General features: G+C 56.8%; 5 protein-coding genes across 5 annotated transcripts; all 5 read left to right on the forward strand.

Annotated features, from left to right (window-relative positions):
* Window positions 1-15: 15 nt before the first annotated feature.
* Window positions 16-2,992, forward strand: fktn (fukutin). Its single transcript, XM_049737770.2, has 10 exons — window positions 16-265; window positions 668-727; window positions 893-1,078; window positions 1,149-1,295; window positions 1,667-1,797; window positions 1,871-2,003; window positions 2,081-2,210; window positions 2,310-2,443; window positions 2,521-2,645; window positions 2,708-2,992. Exons 1-10 carry the CDS (start codon window positions 164-166, stop codon window positions 2,919-2,921), a joined length of 1,362 nt encoding a protein of 453 aa, XP_049593727.1. The 5' UTR covers window positions 16-163; the 3' UTR covers window positions 2,922-2,992.
* A 372-nt stretch (window positions 2,993-3,364) lies between these two features.
* Window positions 3,365-4,914, forward strand: atp6v1g1 (ATPase H+ transporting V1 subunit G1). Its single transcript, XM_049737798.1, has 3 exons — window positions 3,365-3,565; window positions 4,281-4,381; window positions 4,475-4,914. The coding sequence occupies exons 1-3, from the start codon at window positions 3,484-3,486 to the stop codon at window positions 4,646-4,648; spliced, it is 357 nt and encodes a 118-aa protein (XP_049593755.1). The 5' UTR covers window positions 3,365-3,483; the 3' UTR covers window positions 4,649-4,914.
* Window positions 4,915-5,728: 814 nt separating this feature from the next.
* slc31a1 (solute carrier family 31 member 1) lies at window positions 5,729-9,338 on the forward strand. The gene is made up of 5 exons (XM_049737789.2): window positions 5,729-5,945; window positions 7,522-7,667; window positions 7,766-7,838; window positions 7,917-8,085; window positions 8,482-9,338. Exons 2-5 carry the CDS (start codon window positions 7,524-7,526, stop codon window positions 8,681-8,683), a joined length of 588 nt encoding a protein of 195 aa, XP_049593746.1. The 5' UTR covers window positions 5,729-5,945; window positions 7,522-7,523; the 3' UTR covers window positions 8,684-9,338.
* A 350-nt stretch (window positions 9,339-9,688) lies between these two features.
* On the forward strand, window positions 9,689-12,898 carry slc25a46 (solute carrier family 25 member 46). Its single transcript, XM_049737774.2, has 8 exons — window positions 9,689-10,120; window positions 10,630-10,672; window positions 10,746-10,803; window positions 10,876-10,953; window positions 11,113-11,213; window positions 11,283-11,339; window positions 11,468-11,525; window positions 11,793-12,898. Exons 1-8 carry the CDS (start codon window positions 9,847-9,849, stop codon window positions 12,384-12,386), a joined length of 1,263 nt encoding a protein of 420 aa, XP_049593731.1. The 5' UTR covers window positions 9,689-9,846; the 3' UTR covers window positions 12,387-12,898.
* Window positions 12,899-13,181: 283 nt separating this feature from the next.
* lmbrd2b (LMBR1 domain containing 2b) lies at window positions 13,182-18,985 on the forward strand. Its single transcript, XM_049737751.2, has 18 exons — window positions 13,182-13,348; window positions 14,231-14,455; window positions 14,523-14,623; window positions 14,696-14,794; window positions 15,023-15,190; window positions 15,291-15,501; window positions 15,718-15,792; window positions 15,880-15,990; window positions 16,070-16,253; window positions 16,359-16,540; window positions 17,058-17,191; window positions 17,270-17,375; window positions 17,446-17,543; window positions 17,712-17,815; window positions 17,887-17,933; window positions 18,005-18,110; window positions 18,318-18,444; window positions 18,615-18,985. The coding sequence occupies exons 2-18, from the start codon at window positions 14,282-14,284 to the stop codon at window positions 18,676-18,678; spliced, it is 2,091 nt and encodes a 696-aa protein (XP_049593708.1). The 5' UTR covers window positions 13,182-13,348; window positions 14,231-14,281; the 3' UTR covers window positions 18,679-18,985.
* Window positions 18,986-19,147: the final 162 nt, after the last annotated feature.

Consider the following 19,147-nt stretch of genomic DNA (forward strand, 5'->3'; position numbering starts at 1 on the left):
CTAATCCGCCATTTAGACCCTAAAGAAGAAGGAACCGGAAGCAGAAGTAACGGCTGAGAATTAAGATGGCGGCCGGCTGAATCCCAACGGCGAGTCGCACACTTTCTTGCTGCATTCGCAGCCAAAGCCGAACTGGAGTTCGGCGGACGGACATGCGGCGGGGATGCCTCGCGTGAACCGGACGGCGCTACTGTGGCTGCTCGTCGCGAGCAGCCTCGTCTTTCTACTCTTTCAACTCCGCCATTACCGGACCTACGTCGGCGAGGTCAGACGACGTCGTACAGTATCCTGAAAAGTTGTTTTGTTGTTTACGCGCACTTAATTCAAGCTAGAGATTCGAAAGTTGCAATTTGAAATCATTGTTGTCGTTAAAGGGAAAACTACGCGTGTTCATGACATTATGTGCTTGCCGTCGCATAATTGGACCGTAATTGGACTGAGCTCGCAAGACTCGTATTGTTTGAAGATGAGTGTATTTGACCAGATGCTAGCAGCTCTTTTCAGGATTGCCTATATCGCCGACTCTTTTTGAGCACTTTTGCTCAGTATACGGCTCGCAGAATATGGTCTTGTGTCAATCAATAGAAAGGGCGTCAGCGACGAAGAAATAGTGGGCGATCCACATCACGGGTGCCGGCCTCGTTGTGACAAGTGACGTCTTTTACAGGCTGGCCCGCGCATCCTGAGACGTACACCGGGTCACATGACCGCCAGCGACCTGCAGTGGGTGAGTAGGCATAGGACAGACGCGTTCATTTTGGGTTCCCCTGAGAGTCGTTCGATCGGTGCGAATAAGAAGCGCTGAAGGTGCTTTGCTGGCTCAATGTGCACTCGTGTCCTGTCCTGTCCTGTCCTGTCCTGTCCTGTCCTGTCCTGTGCTGTGCATGCAAAGCAAAGCGTGAAGACCTTCCTGCGTCTGTCCCGGCGTTTCCGCCTGCCGCTGTTTCTGGCCGACCCGGCCTCGCTCGGGCTGCTGGCGCGGGGCACCTCGCCGGAGCGCGAGGCTCACTGCGGCTTCTTGTGCGGCGGGCCGGGGGCGGCGTCCTTTGGCCTGCTGGCCAACACGTGGACCTACGACGTGAGTGCCGCGTCGCGCCGACACGCCCGCCACCTCCGTCGCCCCGACTCGCCCCTTCTCTTGTGGGCAGGCCGCCTTCCTGTCGGCCGCCCAGGAGAAAGGCTTTGAGCTGCTGGAGGTGCGAGGCCAAGACCCCCGATTGGCCAGCTTGGACCTCTTGTCGGGCGAGGACATTCCCCTGCATCTCCTGCTCCGCCGGCATGGCTCCGTCATCCAGGTGGGCCAGACCAAACCTTTGCGGGCGGGCATGTCATACTTAGCTGAGCGGCTGCCAGCGGCGACATTCCGCCGCCCGATGCATTAGTCGCAAGAAAGCCGTGTTTGGACTGGTGGGGCCGCATAGAACGAATTGGATGTCTTTGACTTTTGTTCCGAGAAGGCCTTGTTCGGCATCGAGACGAGGAGGGTCCATCCCAAAAGTGACTCGCGTGAGCAGCGGCAGCGCCGCCTCCCTCCCTCCCTCCCTCCCTCCCTCCCTCCCTCCCTCCCTCCCTCCCTCCGGCCTTCCGCGGTCGTTGGTGCGCTCTTATATTTCTGTAGGGGCTCTTTCTAGACGAGCGCAGCGGCAAGCACTTGTTTTTCCTTTAGGTGCTCTTTCTGTACGAGCGCAGCGGCGAGTATTTGTGGCACGGGCCGCTGCGCCTCCATGCCCACGCGGACCGTGGCTTTGCGCCCTTCTCGCAGATGGCCTTTGGACGCCACGCCGGCGCCTATGACAGGTGAGCTCGCCCGCGACGGCGCCGAGCCTGCCCGCGAGGGCCCGTGACGCCGCTCTGCTGCTCCCCCCCTCAGGCCGCAGCTGGTATTGACGGCGGTGGACGGTCTGGACGTCGCCGTCCCTCGCAACATCTCCGGCTTCCTGGCTCAGCATCGTCGCGCTCGCTTCCTGGAGTGCCCGTACCGGGATGCGCGGCGCTTCCTGCGGGTCCGACCTTTGACCTCTTGGTTCGCTCAGGCGATGCCGACAATGACGCGTGCGTGTTTGTGCACGCGCGTGCGCAGCTCTACCCCGACGACCCGTCTCCCGAGGCGCTGGATTTTCGTAGCAAAGCCAAGTCTCTGCTCGGAGTGGCGGCCAAAACCCTCGGGCGGCTGCGCATCCCCTTCTGGATCAGCAGCGGAACCTGCTTAGGTAGCGAGACGCACGTAGCCCTCGATACGACGTGAACCGCGTGAATTGGTCGCGCACCTTGCGGAAGCGGTTAACATTGCGGCTGTGCCCCTCCCGCAGGCTGGTTCAGGCAGTGCGGCTTCATCACGTACAGCCGCGACGTGGACATCGGGATTTTCATCAGCGACTTCCGCCCTGACATGGTCACGGCCTTCCTGGATGCCGGACTGTCACTCAAGCACAAGTTTGGCAAGGTGCCCCTTTTTTCACTCGATGACTTGTGTTTGGAAATGTCTCCGGTGCACACGTGGGCGTTTCTTTTGGCGGCCAGGTGGAGGACAGCCTGGAATTGTCCTTTGTGAAGGATGGCGTGAAGCTGGACATCTTCTTCTTCTACCAGGACGGTGACCTGGTCTGGAACGGCGGCACGCAGGCCAAGAGCGGCAGAAAGTTCAAGTAGGTGGGCGGCGGCCGCGTTTGCAGCGGCCGCGGTGGTGACAGTTCTTCTGGCGGCGCAGGTATGTGTTCCCTCGCTTCTCGCTGTGCTGGGCCGAGCTGGCGGAGGTCCGAGTGGGAGTCCCTTGCGAGACGCTGGACTACGTGATGGCCAATTACGGCCCGGCGTGGCGCGTCCCGCAGAGGATGTGGGACTGGAAGTCGTCACCCAGCAACGTCCAAGAAAATGGGCTGTGGCCTCTGGCCCAGTGGGAGGAGCTTATTCAAGTGTATTGACGCTGGAAATAAATTGAAAACACATACCCCCCCCATCATTTTGAATAAAATCAGTCTGCTTTCAAATGAAACTGCAGCCACAATTGAAGTCTGTTCAGGGAAAAACATTTTGAGAGACGTTTGTACAATCGTGTATGTGTCCAATTCTAGTGTTACCATTGGCTATGTGGGAATGAAGCGGAATCGCGCCCACTACTTGGGGCAATAGGGACCCTTAGTGTTGGGGCGGAAATGAGGGGGGGGGTCCCCAAATCATCTACAATATAATGCCGGGAAACATTAAATGGAAGTTTTCCATGAAATTCGGGGCGAATGGGGGGTTCAAAAAAATGGCACCCCCTCCCACAAAAAATGAAACAAGAACTCGCGGGAAATTCATTTCCGTAGGCACGTTGCAAAAATGGGGCGTGGCTACGAGACATCCGGGCCCTTGTGAGCGTCTCGTGACCGTTCACGTGACAGACGTCGTGACGCGTGTCAGCTGACTTGAGTACGTCGAGGACTTCGCTTGAGCTTCCAGTCCTGCGTCGTCGTCGTTAATTCGTCTCGTCTTCTTCCCACGATGGCAAGTCAGTCGCAGGGCATCCAGCAGCTGCTGCAGGCCGAGAAGAGAGCTGCCGAGAAAGTGGCCGAAGCCCGCAAACGTGAGTGGATCCAAGGCGAAACCGAAAGCAAAGCACCTTAGCCAAAAGCTAAACCCGAGCCGCTGTACGGGCGGGGGGAGGCCACGACGAAACGCAAAGCAACGCGACGCAACGGGACGCTTCCATCCGTCCTTCGCGCGTAACCACAGCACCTACTAGACACGGACGGGACCTTTCCGGTTGCATTTCATATTGTAATTTGGCACTATTTGTTTGTTCGTTCAGCCAGCAGAGAGTGCAGTGCATTGGGTCACATGAGCCTGCTTCCTCTCTCTCTGTCGCTCCGGGTTTAGGCGCCGTGAAACGCGTCACCCAGCCAACCTGCCAGCCAGCCAGCCAGCTAGCCACCTACCTAGCTCGACCTGCTACAGTATTGAGTAGAATGAGGCGGATGTGCAAGTGCGTGGAGTGACGCTCAATTGAACCCAAGAGTGGCCACTTTACAATTTGACCCGAATCAAAGTGGCAAACAACGACTCGAGTCAGTTGTCTGCATTGTGAGTAATGCCGCTAAGAAATCAAAACAATATATAGTAATAAATCATTCAATTTGTATCGTGCTTTTCTTTCGAAGACGCTATATATGTAGATCACGCAAGCGTTTCGAAATTAGATTGGAAAGTGGCACGTAGCTCAGTGTAACACTGTCTGTCATCTTCGCAAGAAGTGAAAAGTATGCTGCATTAAAACTCCCGTCACAATGATGTCATCACAGGTAAGAACCGGCGTCTGAAGCAAGCCAAAGAAGAGGCTCAAGCTGAGATTGAGCAATACCGGCTGCAGCGAGACAAAGAGTTTAAGACCAAAGAGGCGGCGGTGAGGACGCACGCACGCACGCACGCACCCGACCGACACTTGACATTTTGCTTTGTTCTACGCGACCACAGCTGAGCATGTGCTTGTGTCCAGGCGCTGGGTTCCCACGGCAACAGCGCGGTGGAGGTGGACCGCGACACGGCAGAGCGCATGGGCCGCATCCAGGCCAGTTACCGTGGCAACCGCGACTCGGTGCTGGGTGACCTCCTGCGCCGCGTGTGTGACATCAAGCCCGAGTTTCACGCCAATTATCGCGTGGCCGGTTAATGCGTTAGCCTCGTTAGCAGAGTGCTCCTTCCTATGTGTCGCTTGCTGTTTATGTTCATTTTAGTCTGAAGTGGTATTTCCCAAACATGTCCAATCAAGTTATTTGTTCCTTTTTGTCTCTGCTCTCTCCCGATTGGCTGCTGATTGGAGCCTTTTATTGTGAAAGTGATGTTCTCCTCCACGGCTCAAAGTGACTTGCTGTATGCGTGCCCATGTTGAGGTGTAAATAAATATGAACCGGCTCACATTGCGGTGCTGAAACAAAAGTGAAGCAGAGACACATCATTCAACGCTCTTGAGCATCAAGCAAAAGTGAGCCCCCCCCCCACCCCCCTTCCATTCATTGTCAATGACGGACAGAGTGAGCTGCAAAAATGTAAGTGCACAGCGTGTATGCCTGACAGCGTATGTTTTCCGTCCCCTCCAAGTAGCTCTGCTCCAACGGCGGGCGGGCGGGCGGGCGGGCGGGCGGGCGGGCGAGCGAGTGAGCCTCAGCCTTTCTTTGTCAAACACCACATTCAAACGATGCGCACAAATGAGTCGCGAGACACCGAGGGGGGGGCGAGCCCGGCTCGACGACCACATTTCCGCTGTACACGTGGAGTGTACGGTGTAATGCCTTTCCTTTCTTGCCAGCTGCGTCGGCGCCGTATGGTACGTTTCCGACCCCAAAGCAATGGCCAGGATTGAAAAAGGCAACAGAAAAAAGAAATGGAGTCTTGAATATTGCTTGGGCTCTCTTGACAAGCACCAACTGTGTTCTTGCCACCAGGGGAAAGAAGTCTCCTGCCATTAAACGTCACTGTGTTCACTGGCCAATCTTACGTTTGTTTTCACGGGGCGACATGTAACTTTGGCGTGTTGCCTAGCTCCAGGTTTGCGATCGCAAAGTGCCGCCGCCGCCACCGCCAATCCGTCGCTGTGGCAACCGTCGTCGTTGAAATCCCTCCGAACCAAATGAAGTCACGTGATTTGGCCAAAGCCACTCGGCGCCGTGGCTCCGCTCATGACGGGGGGGGGGCAATTATTCTTCTTCCGATTGGTCCATTCATTTGTCGGGCCCCTCCTGTCCGCCCTGCGCGATGACGTCACAGGCGGAAGCGGCCCCTTGGTCCTGAGCGAACGAGCGAGCGAGCACAACCGACCGACCGACCGACCGACGACGCTCATAACTCCTTCGACCGCATCACGGTCCTTTTGGCCACTTTTGCTTGTATTTCTTTTCTCCAAAACGCAACGCTCCCTTTTTGTGTGCTTCGTCGCAGAATTCGGAAAAGAAATCCCGGAAGCCTTGCAGGTAGGTCAGTGGAGTTTGTGTTCGTGTCAGTGACCTCTGCACGCTTACGTCGTGTTTGTTGTGTGTGTGTGACTGACTGACTGACTGACTGGCTGACTGACTGACTGACTGACTAGTTGAGTACAGGTTAGTTTGTCCACTTTGGCCAACTTTGCATTCGCGTTAGCCTGTTTTCATGAGTCCCTTTTTTTCTCAGTCCAGAAGTCGTCAAACTTCGCATCGGTGACGTCACGGACGGATCCGATTTTATTCATAGAGCCCTGCATCAAGTGTGCATAAAACATAGCGGGGAAATTGAGAACATCTGAAAAACACAGAAAGCAATCTGTGTTGGATGTAAAATACGGGGTTTGAAAACAATAGAAACGACTAAGACTGCCAAGTAAAAATAGCCATGAAATATCTCGGAAACCTAAATATGGTTTAAGTGAATAAAAAACAAACAAACAAAAAACCTGGAGCCTTCAGTTCTCCATCTTCTCACATTGACCAAAAATGCAAATATAGATGTGTTTATAGGTTCGACAAATATTTAGAATTTTAGATACGATGTGATCTTACAGCCATTGTTCTATTGTACCGAATCATCAAAGAAACAGCTGACTGCCTCAAAGAACCCAATGACCTGCTGACATCACTTCCTGCCACCTGATACACCAACTGTAAGCATTTTGAGAGGTTAAAGGTTGATGCAGGAACACTAAGTGCACCTAGAGGTCAAAGGTAGGATGGCAGGCGGATGACTCATTCAGATAAAAGGGGGGGGGGGATTTTTTTTTTCTGGGTTCCCTTGGCGCATTGTCTACATGAAATAAGTGACCGATTCTCCAAAGAGCCTTTGACTGCCAAGATACGCACGGGCGCGGCCTCGGCCTCTGCCTCGGCCTCTGCCTCGTCCCAATAAAGGACGATTTTGTGCTTACGGCGCTTCTCGGCTACAGGGAGGCGTGCTCTTCTCTTAACGAGCTTTGATAAGATCGGCGGTCGCCCGCTTTTTGCCCGGGGCCGCTCGGCCAATCGGATTACGGCCGAGCGCCTGCGCCGTGTCGCTGAAGATGCGGCGGCGTCATCTTCGATCGTCATGGCGACGAGGGCCTCTGCTTGGCTGCTGGATGTACAGTTAATTTGGACTTGCGCCTCATTTCAATTTGTTTTTCCCGGCCGGCCGGTCGGTCGGTCGGTCGCCCATCGATCCGCACGTTGTCGGCGCGTTCCCGTTTCTACTTTCCTGCTGGGCCTGCTTCGGTGACTTTCTTGCCTTTTCAAAGTTTATCCTCGGCTGACGTAGACCGGACCGCTCTGTGGAGACCTGACTCGGTGGTCTTTGATACAGGTCAAAGACTAGACGGGAGTGAACTCTACTAAACTGGGCGAGCGAGACTAGCTTGTACTAGATTGGAGCGGACGTGCGTGACTTGACAGACAGGACTAGTCTTGGCCCGGCTGGCTCGAGTCACGGATCGGACCGCCTAAAGGTCAAAACAGGACCAGACTGGAGGACTGCACTGAAGTGGACTTGGATTCGAGTGTAAAGGTGCTGAAGGCCAGTTGTGTGTGCGCCTGCGTGTCGTGTCAGTCATGAACCACAGCTCGATGCAGATGAACCACGACGACCACGCTCAACACGTCCACCACCACCACGCCATGGCGACCACGCCCGCCAGCGGACATGACCACGGAGGCGGCGCTGCCGGAGGGGGTCACGGGGGACACGGAGGCATGGTAGGGAGCGCCTATGCCCACACGCTAGCTAGCGTGCTCTTTGTTAGCCTCCCCAACCCTCAGCACGTGCTAACGCTCGCGCGCCGGCGCTTGCCTAGGCGATGACCTTCTACTTTGGCTACGAGAAGGTGGAGCTGCTCTTCAGCGGACTTCTCATCAACTCTGTCGGAGGTGAGCGTCACGCCGCTTTGACTCCTCCTCTTTTTCCTGGCTCCATTCGACTCCACCGGTCTTGTGCCCTCCAATCAGAGATGGTGAGCGCCTGCGTCGGCGTGTTCCTCTTGGCCGTCCTGTACGAGGGTCTGAAGATGGGCCGTGAGACGCTGCTGCGGCGCAGTCAGGTCAACGTGCGCTACAACTGCATGCCGCTGCCCGGCGCCGACGGCACCGTACTCATGGAGACGCACAAGACTGTCGGGTATGTTAGTAGCGTGACACTCGTCAATGCTAAAGTTCCGACAATCACCAAAAAAAGACAAAGATAATCACAAGACTTTTGTCTCGCCCGTCCGTCCGTCCGTCCGTTTGTGTAAGGCTCGGCGCACGGGAAAAGATGATTATTATTAGTTGGTTTTTTTTTTGCTGGTATGACACTCCCATAATATCAACCCAGAGCGCCGCCGCACACTTTTGGATTCTCGAAACAACACCTCCGAGGAAGGACTCGATGACATGCGACGATTCGTCCAATTATCTGCGTCCATGGCTTAACTTGTCTTTGCCGATTGAATGGGTTAGGAGTAGTCCAGGTTCTTATGTTCTATTACAAAGACATACGCTGTCAGCAACGAGTGCCATCTTGTTGTGTTATCAGGCAGAGGATGCTAAGCCCCTCGCACTTCCTGCAGACGCTGCTGCACATCATCCAGGTGGTGGTCAGCTACCTCCTCATGTTGGTCTTCATGACGTACAACGCCTACCTGTGCATGGCGGTGGCGGCGGGCGCGGGCGCCGGCTACTTCCTGTTTAGCTGGCGCAAGGCGGTGGTTGTGGACATCACGGAGCACTGTCATTAGCGCTCCTCGTCGTCGTCGTCGTCGCCGCCGCTTCTTGTCATCGGGTTGCTTAGCCGACGGCGGTGGCGGCTACGCTAGCAAACTCGGTCGTCAGACGGTGAGCGCGCAGACCTCGGGGAGATAGCAGGTGTGGTTGAAGTAACGGCGTGGGAAGTGCACCTTGTAGCTTGATTTGCACGCCCCAGTCGGTCACTAATTTGCAAACATTTTGAGGAGAAGCGTACACGCTGGTGTCAGTGGTTAATTATGTCAAGTAAGAGTGTTTTGTTAAATGTGTTTCTTCTTTTGCTCTCTGGTGCCATGACAGACGCTAATGCTAACTAGTTGACCATAGCAAGTGACCATTACGTATTTTATCTATTTGTTTAGCGGCTTTGATACAATCAGACGGAGTCATATTTCATTTATTGTTTTTAATGTAGTATGTCGCGAATCCACTGTGTTTACTTTTTAGAGGTCGTGAAAGGTTGAACGGGCCTTAAAAAAAACACGCCGCCTTAACGTGGCCAACGAGGGAGTCTCGATTTTGTTACGTGTTTGTCGTTCGACAGATGCGACTCGCATTGTCTTGTTGTCGAAAGAATGGACCAAACAGACATGAATGAGAAAAAAATGCTGGAATCACTCAAACAAATAAAGTTTGTAAGTGTCAACAGTCCTGCATCAAAATCCCATTTAAATGATTTTCCCTTCATTTTGATACATTGACGGGAGTCAGCTGGCGGCATGGAGCAAGAAGGATCGCCAGTGACCGGAGCGAATGGAGAGAACTCGTCACCCAATGTTCCAATAGGAACTAACTGACTAACTTGATACATTAGTGTAACAGTTAGGTATTTTCTCGATGCAATTTTTGCCCCTCCTCCAATTGATCCAAATTTTAACTTTGATACCTCCACATTCATCACAAAACACCGCACATGTAATTTCCCAATTGTACTGTACAGGTTGAGAAATCGTGGCGTCTGACGGCACGCTCCGCTAGATGGCGCTGAAGGATGAGGCGCACGTGAGTTTTTCGTGCTACCACTTCCGGGTCGGAGGTAACAGCCAGCCAGCCAGGTCGCCGTCCGTTCCTCCCTGTCGTCCTGTCCATGTTTACGGGCTGACGAGCTGCCTCCCACCGTGGTGGTCATCGTCGGTTCTCTTGGTCCTCCTTCCTCATGGCGTCCAGACGACCGGACAACTTCGACGGGCTCGCGTACCGCGGCGGCCGGGACGAGCCTCACTACTCGGCGGCTTACTCGACGCGGAGCGCCGAGCCGCCGCCACCGCAGTACCTCCACTGGGTCACCACGCCGCCGGACATCCCCGGCAGCCGCAACCTGCACACTGGAGAGCGGACGCCACTCTACGACGAAGCGCCGGGAGCGTCCGGCGGACCTGCGGGGGAGCGCGACTGGAACGCGGCGGCGGCTGGCGGCCCGCCTCCGCCCGGTGAGGATACCTAGCCTAGCCTAGCCTAGCCTAGCCTACCTAGCCCAGTAGCCTGACTACCGTCAAGATAGTTGAGATTAATGCTTCATTCGACTTTCAAGTAGTAAAAGTGCACCAGGACAGCCTTTTCGAGGATGAAAGAAATGCCTTTTAGTTCGAAATTGCGACGTCGGTAAAACAAAAGTTCACCGCCGACGGGCGACCCGGGGACGTCCCTCGACCATTGCGGCCGACCTCCGACCTTCCTTCAAGGCAACATAACCAGATTGTTTTCCGTTCGCTGAGGGCAGTTATTCTTGACTAGCTTAGCTGGGAGAACGTTCGGTTTCCTTCCATCATTGGTTTTCAAGTTTTGTCTTTTCTTTTCTTTTCTATTTGAGCTCTCTTTCTAGGGACCAAAACGAGATGCCAATGCAGCATTTTTAGGAAGGGACTCATCACATTAGCTCCAAGCATTTGACTGGAGGGCCATTGGCAAGACTTTTTGAGTTTTTGCTCTTTTTCTCTAGAGCAGCTGAATCGCCTGGCGGGTTTCGGCATCGGACTGGTCAGGTGATGACGACGTCGTCACGACCACGCCGGCGTGTCGTCGGCGTGCCGCTAACCCGCCGGCGTGCCGGCGCAGTCTGTTTGCAGAGAACGTGCTGACTCATCCGTGCGTGGTCTTCCGCCGGCAGTGCCAGGTGAGCTGGCCGGCGCCGGCCTCCTCCCCCCGCCGCCTCCACGCGCCCGCAACCTTTACCTTTGTGTCGCAGGTCAACTACCACGCGCGCTGCCAGCACCTGTCGCCCTTTGGCGCTGTCGCCGTCATGTACGCCATCGGCAAGGCTCAGGTAGGTGGCTGTGGGGGAAATGTTTCTTGACACCATGTGGCCGCTTTGTGGCGAAACGCTCATTTGATTGAGCGCAATTGAAGAAGGTGGTGTCAATCAAGCATTTGCGATTGAACAACCGAAAGAAGAGAATGCGGCAACCCCGTTGTGGCTCTCCAGGGTCCGCGGGCCTTGTGGAAGGGGATGGGCAGCACCTTTATCGTGCACGGCGTCACATTGGCAGCTGAGGGCATCATCGGCGAGTTGACGCCGTTGCCGCGGTAAGCGGCAGCTTGTGTTGCCGACCGCTCGTTCACTTGGCCTCAGTTAAGGCCTTTGTGCTCTCCTAGGGAGATTCCTCACCGCTGGAGCGTGGAGCAGCTGGCCGGTCATTTCCTGCTCAAGGGGTTTGTTTGATTGTTTATTTGGCTTTTTCTTGTCGTAGGTGCTTTCTGTCGGTCAATTGGCCCAAACGTCGCTCCGAGTTGTTCCCGCCGTCTTCTTTCTCTGAGCCTGACTTACTTTCTGTCGGCAGTTTGACGGCGGCTGCGGCCCTCCCTTTCTACTGCTCCAGCCTCATCGAGACCGTGCAGGTGATGTTGCCATGTTTTTTGGTTGTTTTTTTTCCCTCCGCTCAATCAGGTGCGCAGGAGTCAGGCAAATATGCCAAATTAGAAACTTCCATGGCATTTTTCAGTGGGTCGGCCGGGCTCGGATTGTGCCGATTGCAAAAAACGCACGGGGCAGCTAGGCCAACGGAGGGACGGAAAGCGGCCAAACGGAGGCCGTGTTCTAAAACGTACGCAGCTGTGGCACGTTCCGCCCGCATCTCGCTGACGTGAGTCCCCGTCACCCCGCAGAGCGAGATCGTGCGCGACGAGTCATCGTCGGGGCTGCTGGATTGCGTGCGGGAAGGTCTGGCTCGCCTCCTGGGCGTGGGCGCCCCCCACAGCCGGCGCCTGCTCCCCCTCAGCTGCCTCCTGCTTCCGGCCGTGTGCCACGCCGTCCTGCGCTACGCCGTCGCCGCCGCTGTGCAGCGCGCCGCCCTGTGGCTGCACCGGCGCGTCGAGGGGCGGCGGCCGGCCGATGCGCCGGCCGACCCGCTGGAGGCCCACTTCCCGGAGCTGGCGGCGGCGTGGCTGGGCTCGCTGGTTGCCGACGCGCTGCTCTTCCCGCTGGAGACGGCGCTGCATCGCCTCAGCCTGCAGGGCACCCGCACCATCATCGACGCAACAGACGGCGCGGCGGGCGGAGACGGCGGCCCGCTGGTGCTGCCCGTCAACACGCAGTACGACGGTGCGGCCGACTGCTTCCACTCCATCCGCCGCAAGGAGGGCTGGGGCGCCTTCTACCGCGGCTTTGGAGCGCTGGCGGCCCAGTTTGCGCTGCATGGCGCTTTGCTGGCCTCCGCCCGGACGCTTCTGAGGCTGCTGCTGGACGCCAAGGTGGGCTAGAGGGCGCGCGGCGGCGGCTGCACGCTCGTCCTCCTCACGCCACCCTGGAAACGGCAAAGGTCCACGTGTGTACAGTCATACATATATCTAGAAGATAGCGTTTTGTGTCATTGGGTCGGGACAAATGACGCGCGAAAACAACCCCGTTCTTTTGGCTTTGCTCTGCCGGGCGGGGCGGGGCGGGGCAGCGCCGTTTCTCTGGGGGTCCCCACACAGCTGTGGCAACTGCGCGCGTTGAAACCTCCATCCTCACGAGCGCAAACGTGGCTCACCGCATTGATCGACTCATGGCACTTCCACGCTCAAATATTGTCCTTTAGAATGTTTACTTGCCCAATGCAAATATGTTGCTCTCGTTGTTTTCCCCGCGCTGTATGTTTGTTGTGTGTAGAAGGACCACGCTGTTATTTAGCACAATGACCTCACCATGTGTCTATGTGAGCGCATGAAGCCAATAACCTTTGCAAAATTGTCATCAAGCCAAAGTGGAATAAATTCAAATCCAAATGTCACTTCTCGCTCCTTTTGAATCATTTTCAGAATAAGAGGGGAGCCGTTGATGTATGGAAAGGTGTGGTGTGGTGTGGTGTGGTGTGGTGTAAGCACAGCCGAGATCCACGAGTAGAGTTTCCATCCATCTGAACCGTTTTATCCCCACGAGGATCGCGGAATTACTGGGGCCGTGCGCAGAATTAAGTGTTCAAATATAAAGAAGCGAAATACAATGATGGCCATCATCAGTTGTGCCCCCCGCCCCTCCAACCCCAGCTTGCGAGGAGTTCAATACTGCGCGTGCGCGTCTCCGTACTGACGTCGCCTGGCAAACCCGGATGTTACGGCCGATGACAGCTTGCGCTCCGCTTTGCGTTGTGTTTGCGCTCTCAATCGCTTTAATTCGAGTGCAGACGAGCGTTCTACGAGGCGACGTGGTCGCTTTGACTCGAGCGGACAAATAATCAACGGTAAGAGTCTGAACGTCTTCACTTGATGGAATGCCGGCTATGCCATGCTAGCTAGCTAACAAATTAGCAGGAATGGTTTTTTTTTTAGATTGTCCTCTCACTTTGTCTTCTGCTTAATCAAATGTAATCACCCGCACTGGCACGAATTCAACGAATTATTTCAATCGCGTCGTACATCGTTTCGTGGTGACGTCAGCAATAATGTCGCTTCGCGAGGAATGATAAATATTATGATCACTGAAGACGTTGATTCATTGATTTCGAAATGTAGTGTTTCTCCAACTACCCAAGGTCACATATATCTTTTAAAACAACAGAATATAGACTTGCATGAAGTCGAGTAATACTAACACTCTTCAAATAATTGCAAATGAAAAAGAAACCAATCTAATCCTAAAAACGGCACTGCACCTTCTGTCTCGGTGTGGCGCATGCTTGGAGATCCACTAACATGACGATTAAGAATGGCCAACTTTATTGGTGTGGCTTTTTTTTTTTTTTTTGTGGATTGAGAGGAATGTATGTCTGCAAGTATTGTTAGTCTCTGAGTGTGTTCCTACAGCGTTTGCGTGTGAAAGTCTGGCAACGTCACACGGCCAAACCTGCCGGCATGAACGGAAAGCCCTCCCTCCCATCTTCCCTCCCATCTTCCCTCCCTCCCATGACCTATACTGTACGTGCTTACTATTACGTATGCAATTGTTATGCCGTCTGCGTTGCGGTCAATTCCAACTGGGGAGTCGTCAAACATGTCCAAGGACCCGCCTTCACGAGAAAACTTGCAAATGCACCACTGTTTGGCGCCTTTTTCCTCCATGAGCACGTTTTTCAGATGACGGCCACCACCAATTCATTTGAATTTGAGCTCATTGTTTTCGGCAGGCGTTTTGCCGGTGGGTGGGGCGGGACGCGGCCCGAGACCGGCGCGTCAGGATGAGTGGGGCGGCGCTGGCCGTGGAGATGGTGGTGGTGTTCTTCCTGGCGCTCTTCCTGCTGCATCGCTACGGAGACTTCCGGAAGCAGCAGCGCATGGTCCTGTTCGGGACGCTGCTGGCCTGGTACCTGTGCTTCCTCATCGTTTTCATCCTGCCGCTGGACGTCACCACGGTCGGCCCGAGCTCTTCTGGCGGCCCCCTGCTTGCCAATTGTCCGTCTAAACCGTGTCCCGTTGCAGACGATCTACAAGCAGTGCCAGACGGACCGTCGGGAGCACGCCGCTGGCACGGCGCCGGCTAATCAGACGTCAGGCAACAAGTCCGTGGCGCCCGCTCAGAGGTCGGTGGGTGCGCCCGCTACGCCCCGATGGCGCGCGTGTCGGCGCAGCGTAACCCCGCTTCCTCTCCGCAGTGCGCAAGCGGCGTGCTATGAGCCGTGGAGCTACATCCCCGACGGCGTGATGCCCGTCTTCTGGCGGGTGGTCTACTGGACGTCGCAGTGCCTCACCTGGTCAGTATGCGCGAGGGCGCCGGGTGGTGGCTGCGGTGGCGATCGGTGGGCGGAGCTCAGCGGGTGCTGACGGGGAGGGAGGGAGGGAGGCAGGTAGGGAGGGGCCGACGTCGGTGGGCATTGATTGCCAAGCGGTGAGCAGCGGGCTGGCCATCGGGGCACGGCGGGCAGCGACGGTTTCGCCGCTGATGGCCGGGCCATGACGGACGGCGCACCCATGTCATCCAGGTTGCTGCTGCCGTTCATGCAGTCGTACGCTCGCTCGGGCGGGTTCTCCATGGCCGGGAAGGTCCAGACGGCCCTCATCGAGAACGCCATCTACTACGGAAGCTACCTGCTCATCTTCGGCTCGCTGCTCATCTACGTGGCCGTCCACCCCGAGTGGCGCCTGTCCTGGTCAGAGCCCGACTCCGAGCCGGCGTCTGGTCTGGTCTGGTCTGGTCTCGCCTAGCCCGCCGGCGCTAAGGCGAGCGTGTGCTTGCCGGTCGACCGTCAGGTACGAGCTGCAGACCATCGGCATCACGGCGGCCAACACCTGGGGTTTGTTCCTGCTGGTTCTGCTGCTGGGCTATGGCCTGGTGGAGATCCCGCGCTCCTACTGGAACTCCTCCAGACACGGACATATGCTCCTCAAGACCTACTTCAAGGCCTCCAAGCTTATGACGGAGAAGGCGGACGCCGAGGAGAACCTGGAGGACGTCATGGAGGTGAATATGCAGTGTGGGAGCTCCGAGCAAGTGCCATGCCGTGCCTATTAAATGAACTCCAGACAAAATCGAATCGGACCCTTCCTTACTGTAAGGAAGGCTGGGGGGAGGGAAACAGCTCTGCTTCAAAACTATACTTGTCCATTTGAAACCCATGTCGGGCCACCGCACCGTGGCCGCTTCAGTAAATTCCACACTTCATCCTGCTGCCCTCAGGAGGTGAGAAAGGTGAGCGAGGCCGTCAAGTACAACCATCCTCTGAGGACGAGCGTCGACACCATCCTCCGGAAGGTGAGTGGCGTCTCACGCGGCGGCACCGCCGCCACGCCCCCCCCCCCCCCCTTCCCTTACCCCTTCCACCCGGGTTTCGTCCCTCAGTGCCCGACGGACTACCAGGACAAGTTGGGCCGCAACATGGACGACTATGAGGACTTTGAGGATAAGCAGACCTTCCCCAGCGAGAGGAGTCTGGTCAAGCTCCACAAACGGGTGAGTTTGCGTCCGGCTGAGCGCCCCGTGTCGGCCGGCCGGCTGGCCGGCCGGCGTGAACCTGTTGGCGTCCGCGCAGGTGATCTACGCCGTTCAGCGACACCATCGCACCCGTGTGCAGTGGCACATGCTGCTGCAGGAAGCCTTCCATCTGGAGGACGTGGCCAAGAATGAAAGCAGCTCCTCTCGACGCTTCGTCCGCAGCTTCGCACCCGCCCGGCCCCCGGGCTGGTTCAGCAGATACGTATACACGCCCAGCGCAGGTATGGAAGCTAGCAAAAAGTTGGGAGCGAGTGGCAGTGGTCCTCAGGCTCCCGAGCGCCTTGCCTCATGCCCTGCGGGTCTCCAAAATAAAAGTTCTGCCTTAGAGTGGTACTGGGAGTGTCTGCTGAAGCGCGTCTTCTACCGTGTCCTGGCCGTGCTGCTGGGCCTGCTCAGCGCTGCCGTGGTCTGGTCCGAGTGCACCTTCTTCAGCACCAAACCCGTCCTGTCGCTCTTTGCCGTCTTCATCCGGCTGGCCGAGCGCGACTACAATTACGTGTACATCCAGGTGAGTAACCGGCCCAGCCCAGCCCAGCCCACGCCGCCGCCGGCCGGCAGGTGGGCGGGTGAGCGCCGCATAGGCTGAGAAACGTGTGGACGAACCTTTTGTCAAACAAAATGCTCTGCTGCCATCTGCCAATCGGAAGGTTGTGGGTTCAAACCCCGGCCGGCTGTTGCCATTGCCTCCCTACTTAGCACTCTGCATTCAGGGTTGGAATTGGGGGGTTAGATCACCAAATGATTCCGTAGCGCGGCGGCGCCACCGTTGCTGCTCACTGCTCCCCTTGGGGATGGGTTAAATGCAGAGGACAAATTTCGCCACACCCAGTTGTGTGTGTGTGTGTGTGTGAGACAATCATTGGGTCTTTACCTTTATCTAGCGGCCGAGAGAGCAATAACACCCCTCGCAACGGGAGGCTCCGGCAGCGCTCCATTTTGGTGTGAACCCGCGGCGGAGGCCCATTTACTGCAGCACTCGGTCCACTCGCTCCCCTGATAGCTGCTGCGCTGTGCGTCCCCACCAGGTGGCGTGCTTCATCACCATCTTCTTCCTGTGCACGTGCGTGTACTCCACCGTGTTCCGTATCCGCGTGTTCAACTTCTACTACCTGGCGCCGCATCACCAGACGGACGCGTACAGCCTGCAGTTCAGCGGCATGTGAGCGACCCGCGCCTGGCCCGCTGCCTCCGGCCGGGTCTTGTCTGACTCGCCCGCCCCGCCGCCTCTGGCCTTCAGGCTCTTCTGCCGGCTGACGCCGCCGCTGTGCCTCAACTTCTTGGGTCTCATCCACATGGACGCAGCCATCTCCCACCAGCACAGAGAGCAGACGGCCTACACCTCGGTAAGCCACCGCCCTCTTTCTTGCCAGCCAGCCAACCCTAACCCTCGCTCTCCATCTGTGTGCGTGACAGATCATGGGCTCCATGCGCGTGCTCTCCTTTGTGGCCGACGGCTTCTACATCTATTACCCCATGCTCATCGTCATCTTGTGCATCGCCACCTACTTCAGGTAAGGCCACCTGCCAGAAACTGTCAAAGCAAGGATGTCCGGGGAGCGGCGAGCACTCGGGCTCAGCAGTGCCGCTAGATAGCCGTCAAGTCACCGCGCTTGGGAATGAGCGCGCGCCTGTGCCGTGATGCTGTGGGCGGTTACTGGCCGTCTTGTGTCCACGCTCAGCCTGGGCACCCGCCTGCTCAACCTGCTCGGCTTCCAGCAGTTCATGGGCGACAGCGAGCTGACGTCGGACCTGGTGGACGAGGGCAAGGAGCTGATTCGCCGAGGTCGGTGGCGCCGCGCCCCATCGCGCCCCACCGTCCAGCACGCTAACCACCGTGCGTGTCTCTGCCCGCAGAGAAGCGAAAGCGCCAGAGGACGGAAGATGGCGAGGCCAGACGACGTGTGAGTAGGGTGGTCCCGCTCCGAGGTGGCGGCCGGGCGGCGGCTTTGACCACCCCGTGCGCGCGTTGCAGGAGTGGAAGGAGCGCTACGGCCACGCCAGGGAGGAATTGAGCGCCAGGGGCAGGAACGGCCACGAAATGAAGGAGAGCGGCTACTCGGACGACGCCGACAGCGGACGTACGTTGGTTCACTTGGCGTTGACGCACGCCACTTGGCGTTGACGCAGGCCACTTGGCGTTGACGCAGGCCACTTGGCGTTGACGCAGGCCACTAGGCGTTGACGCAGGCCACTAGGCGTTGACGCAGGCCACTAGGCGTTGACGCAGGCCACTAGGCGTTGACGCAGGCCACTTGGCGTTGACGCAGCCTTGCGCTTCTGTTTAGCGGGCAAGTTATGCCGTTCCGCCGGTCGAGCGGAGCGCGATCGCATGGAGCTTCTGCAGGACCAGGAACCTCTGGACTACAACGCTGACTCCTGCGTGGACGACGCGGACGACCGCGGCGCGGGGAGGTGAGCCGCGAGATACCGGCCGTGGCTTTAACTTGCACGTCAATCGTACGCAGGCTATTTGCAGCCCTGGCGGGCTCCCGCCGTCCGCGGCACGGCGATGTGATTGCGACACCACGCTTCAGTCGTTCGCTCCTCCCCCTGCGACCAATTGTCGCGGCGTTGCGTTTCAGAGCCACGGGCGGCCGGTACCTGTCCATGTCGTCGTCTCGCAGTCGAATTTTCGACGACGTCTGAGCCCCGAGACAGCGCCGGGCGGCAGGGCCACGACTCGACTCGGACCTCCGTGGGCCGGGACCGCTGAGGGCGTTGTCCGCATTGCACTCCACGTCTTGGACACGCTCGCGCCAACAGATTAGAAGTTTCGATGTGAGGGCGCGTCCCCTTCTCCTTTGTCCATGTGCCACACAAGCTGTAGTTTGAGCTGATATTTCTAGCTAACGTTTGCCGGTGTCATTTGTCCTTTGTGCTGTCGAACTTCAATAAAGCTGGTCAACCGACGCTCGGCTGAGAGCGGGCGGGCGGGCGGGCGACCAACGGCTGACGCCTCTTATGTTCTTTCTTTGAACTGTGTGAGTCAATACACAGAGACAATGTTTAGATTCCTTTTTATTTTTTTTTAAGGCTATTTTAACTCGCCTGCTTTGCTTTCCACTGGCCTTGTTCTGCCAATCAGAGAGGAAAAATTGCATACTTTGCTTGCAGC

This window comes from Syngnathus scovelli, chromosome 13 (genome assembly GCF_024217435.2).
Source record: "Syngnathus scovelli strain Florida chromosome 13, RoL_Ssco_1.2, whole genome shotgun sequence".
Classification (NCBI taxonomy): domain Eukaryota; kingdom Metazoa; phylum Chordata; class Actinopteri; order Syngnathiformes; family Syngnathidae; genus Syngnathus; species Syngnathus scovelli.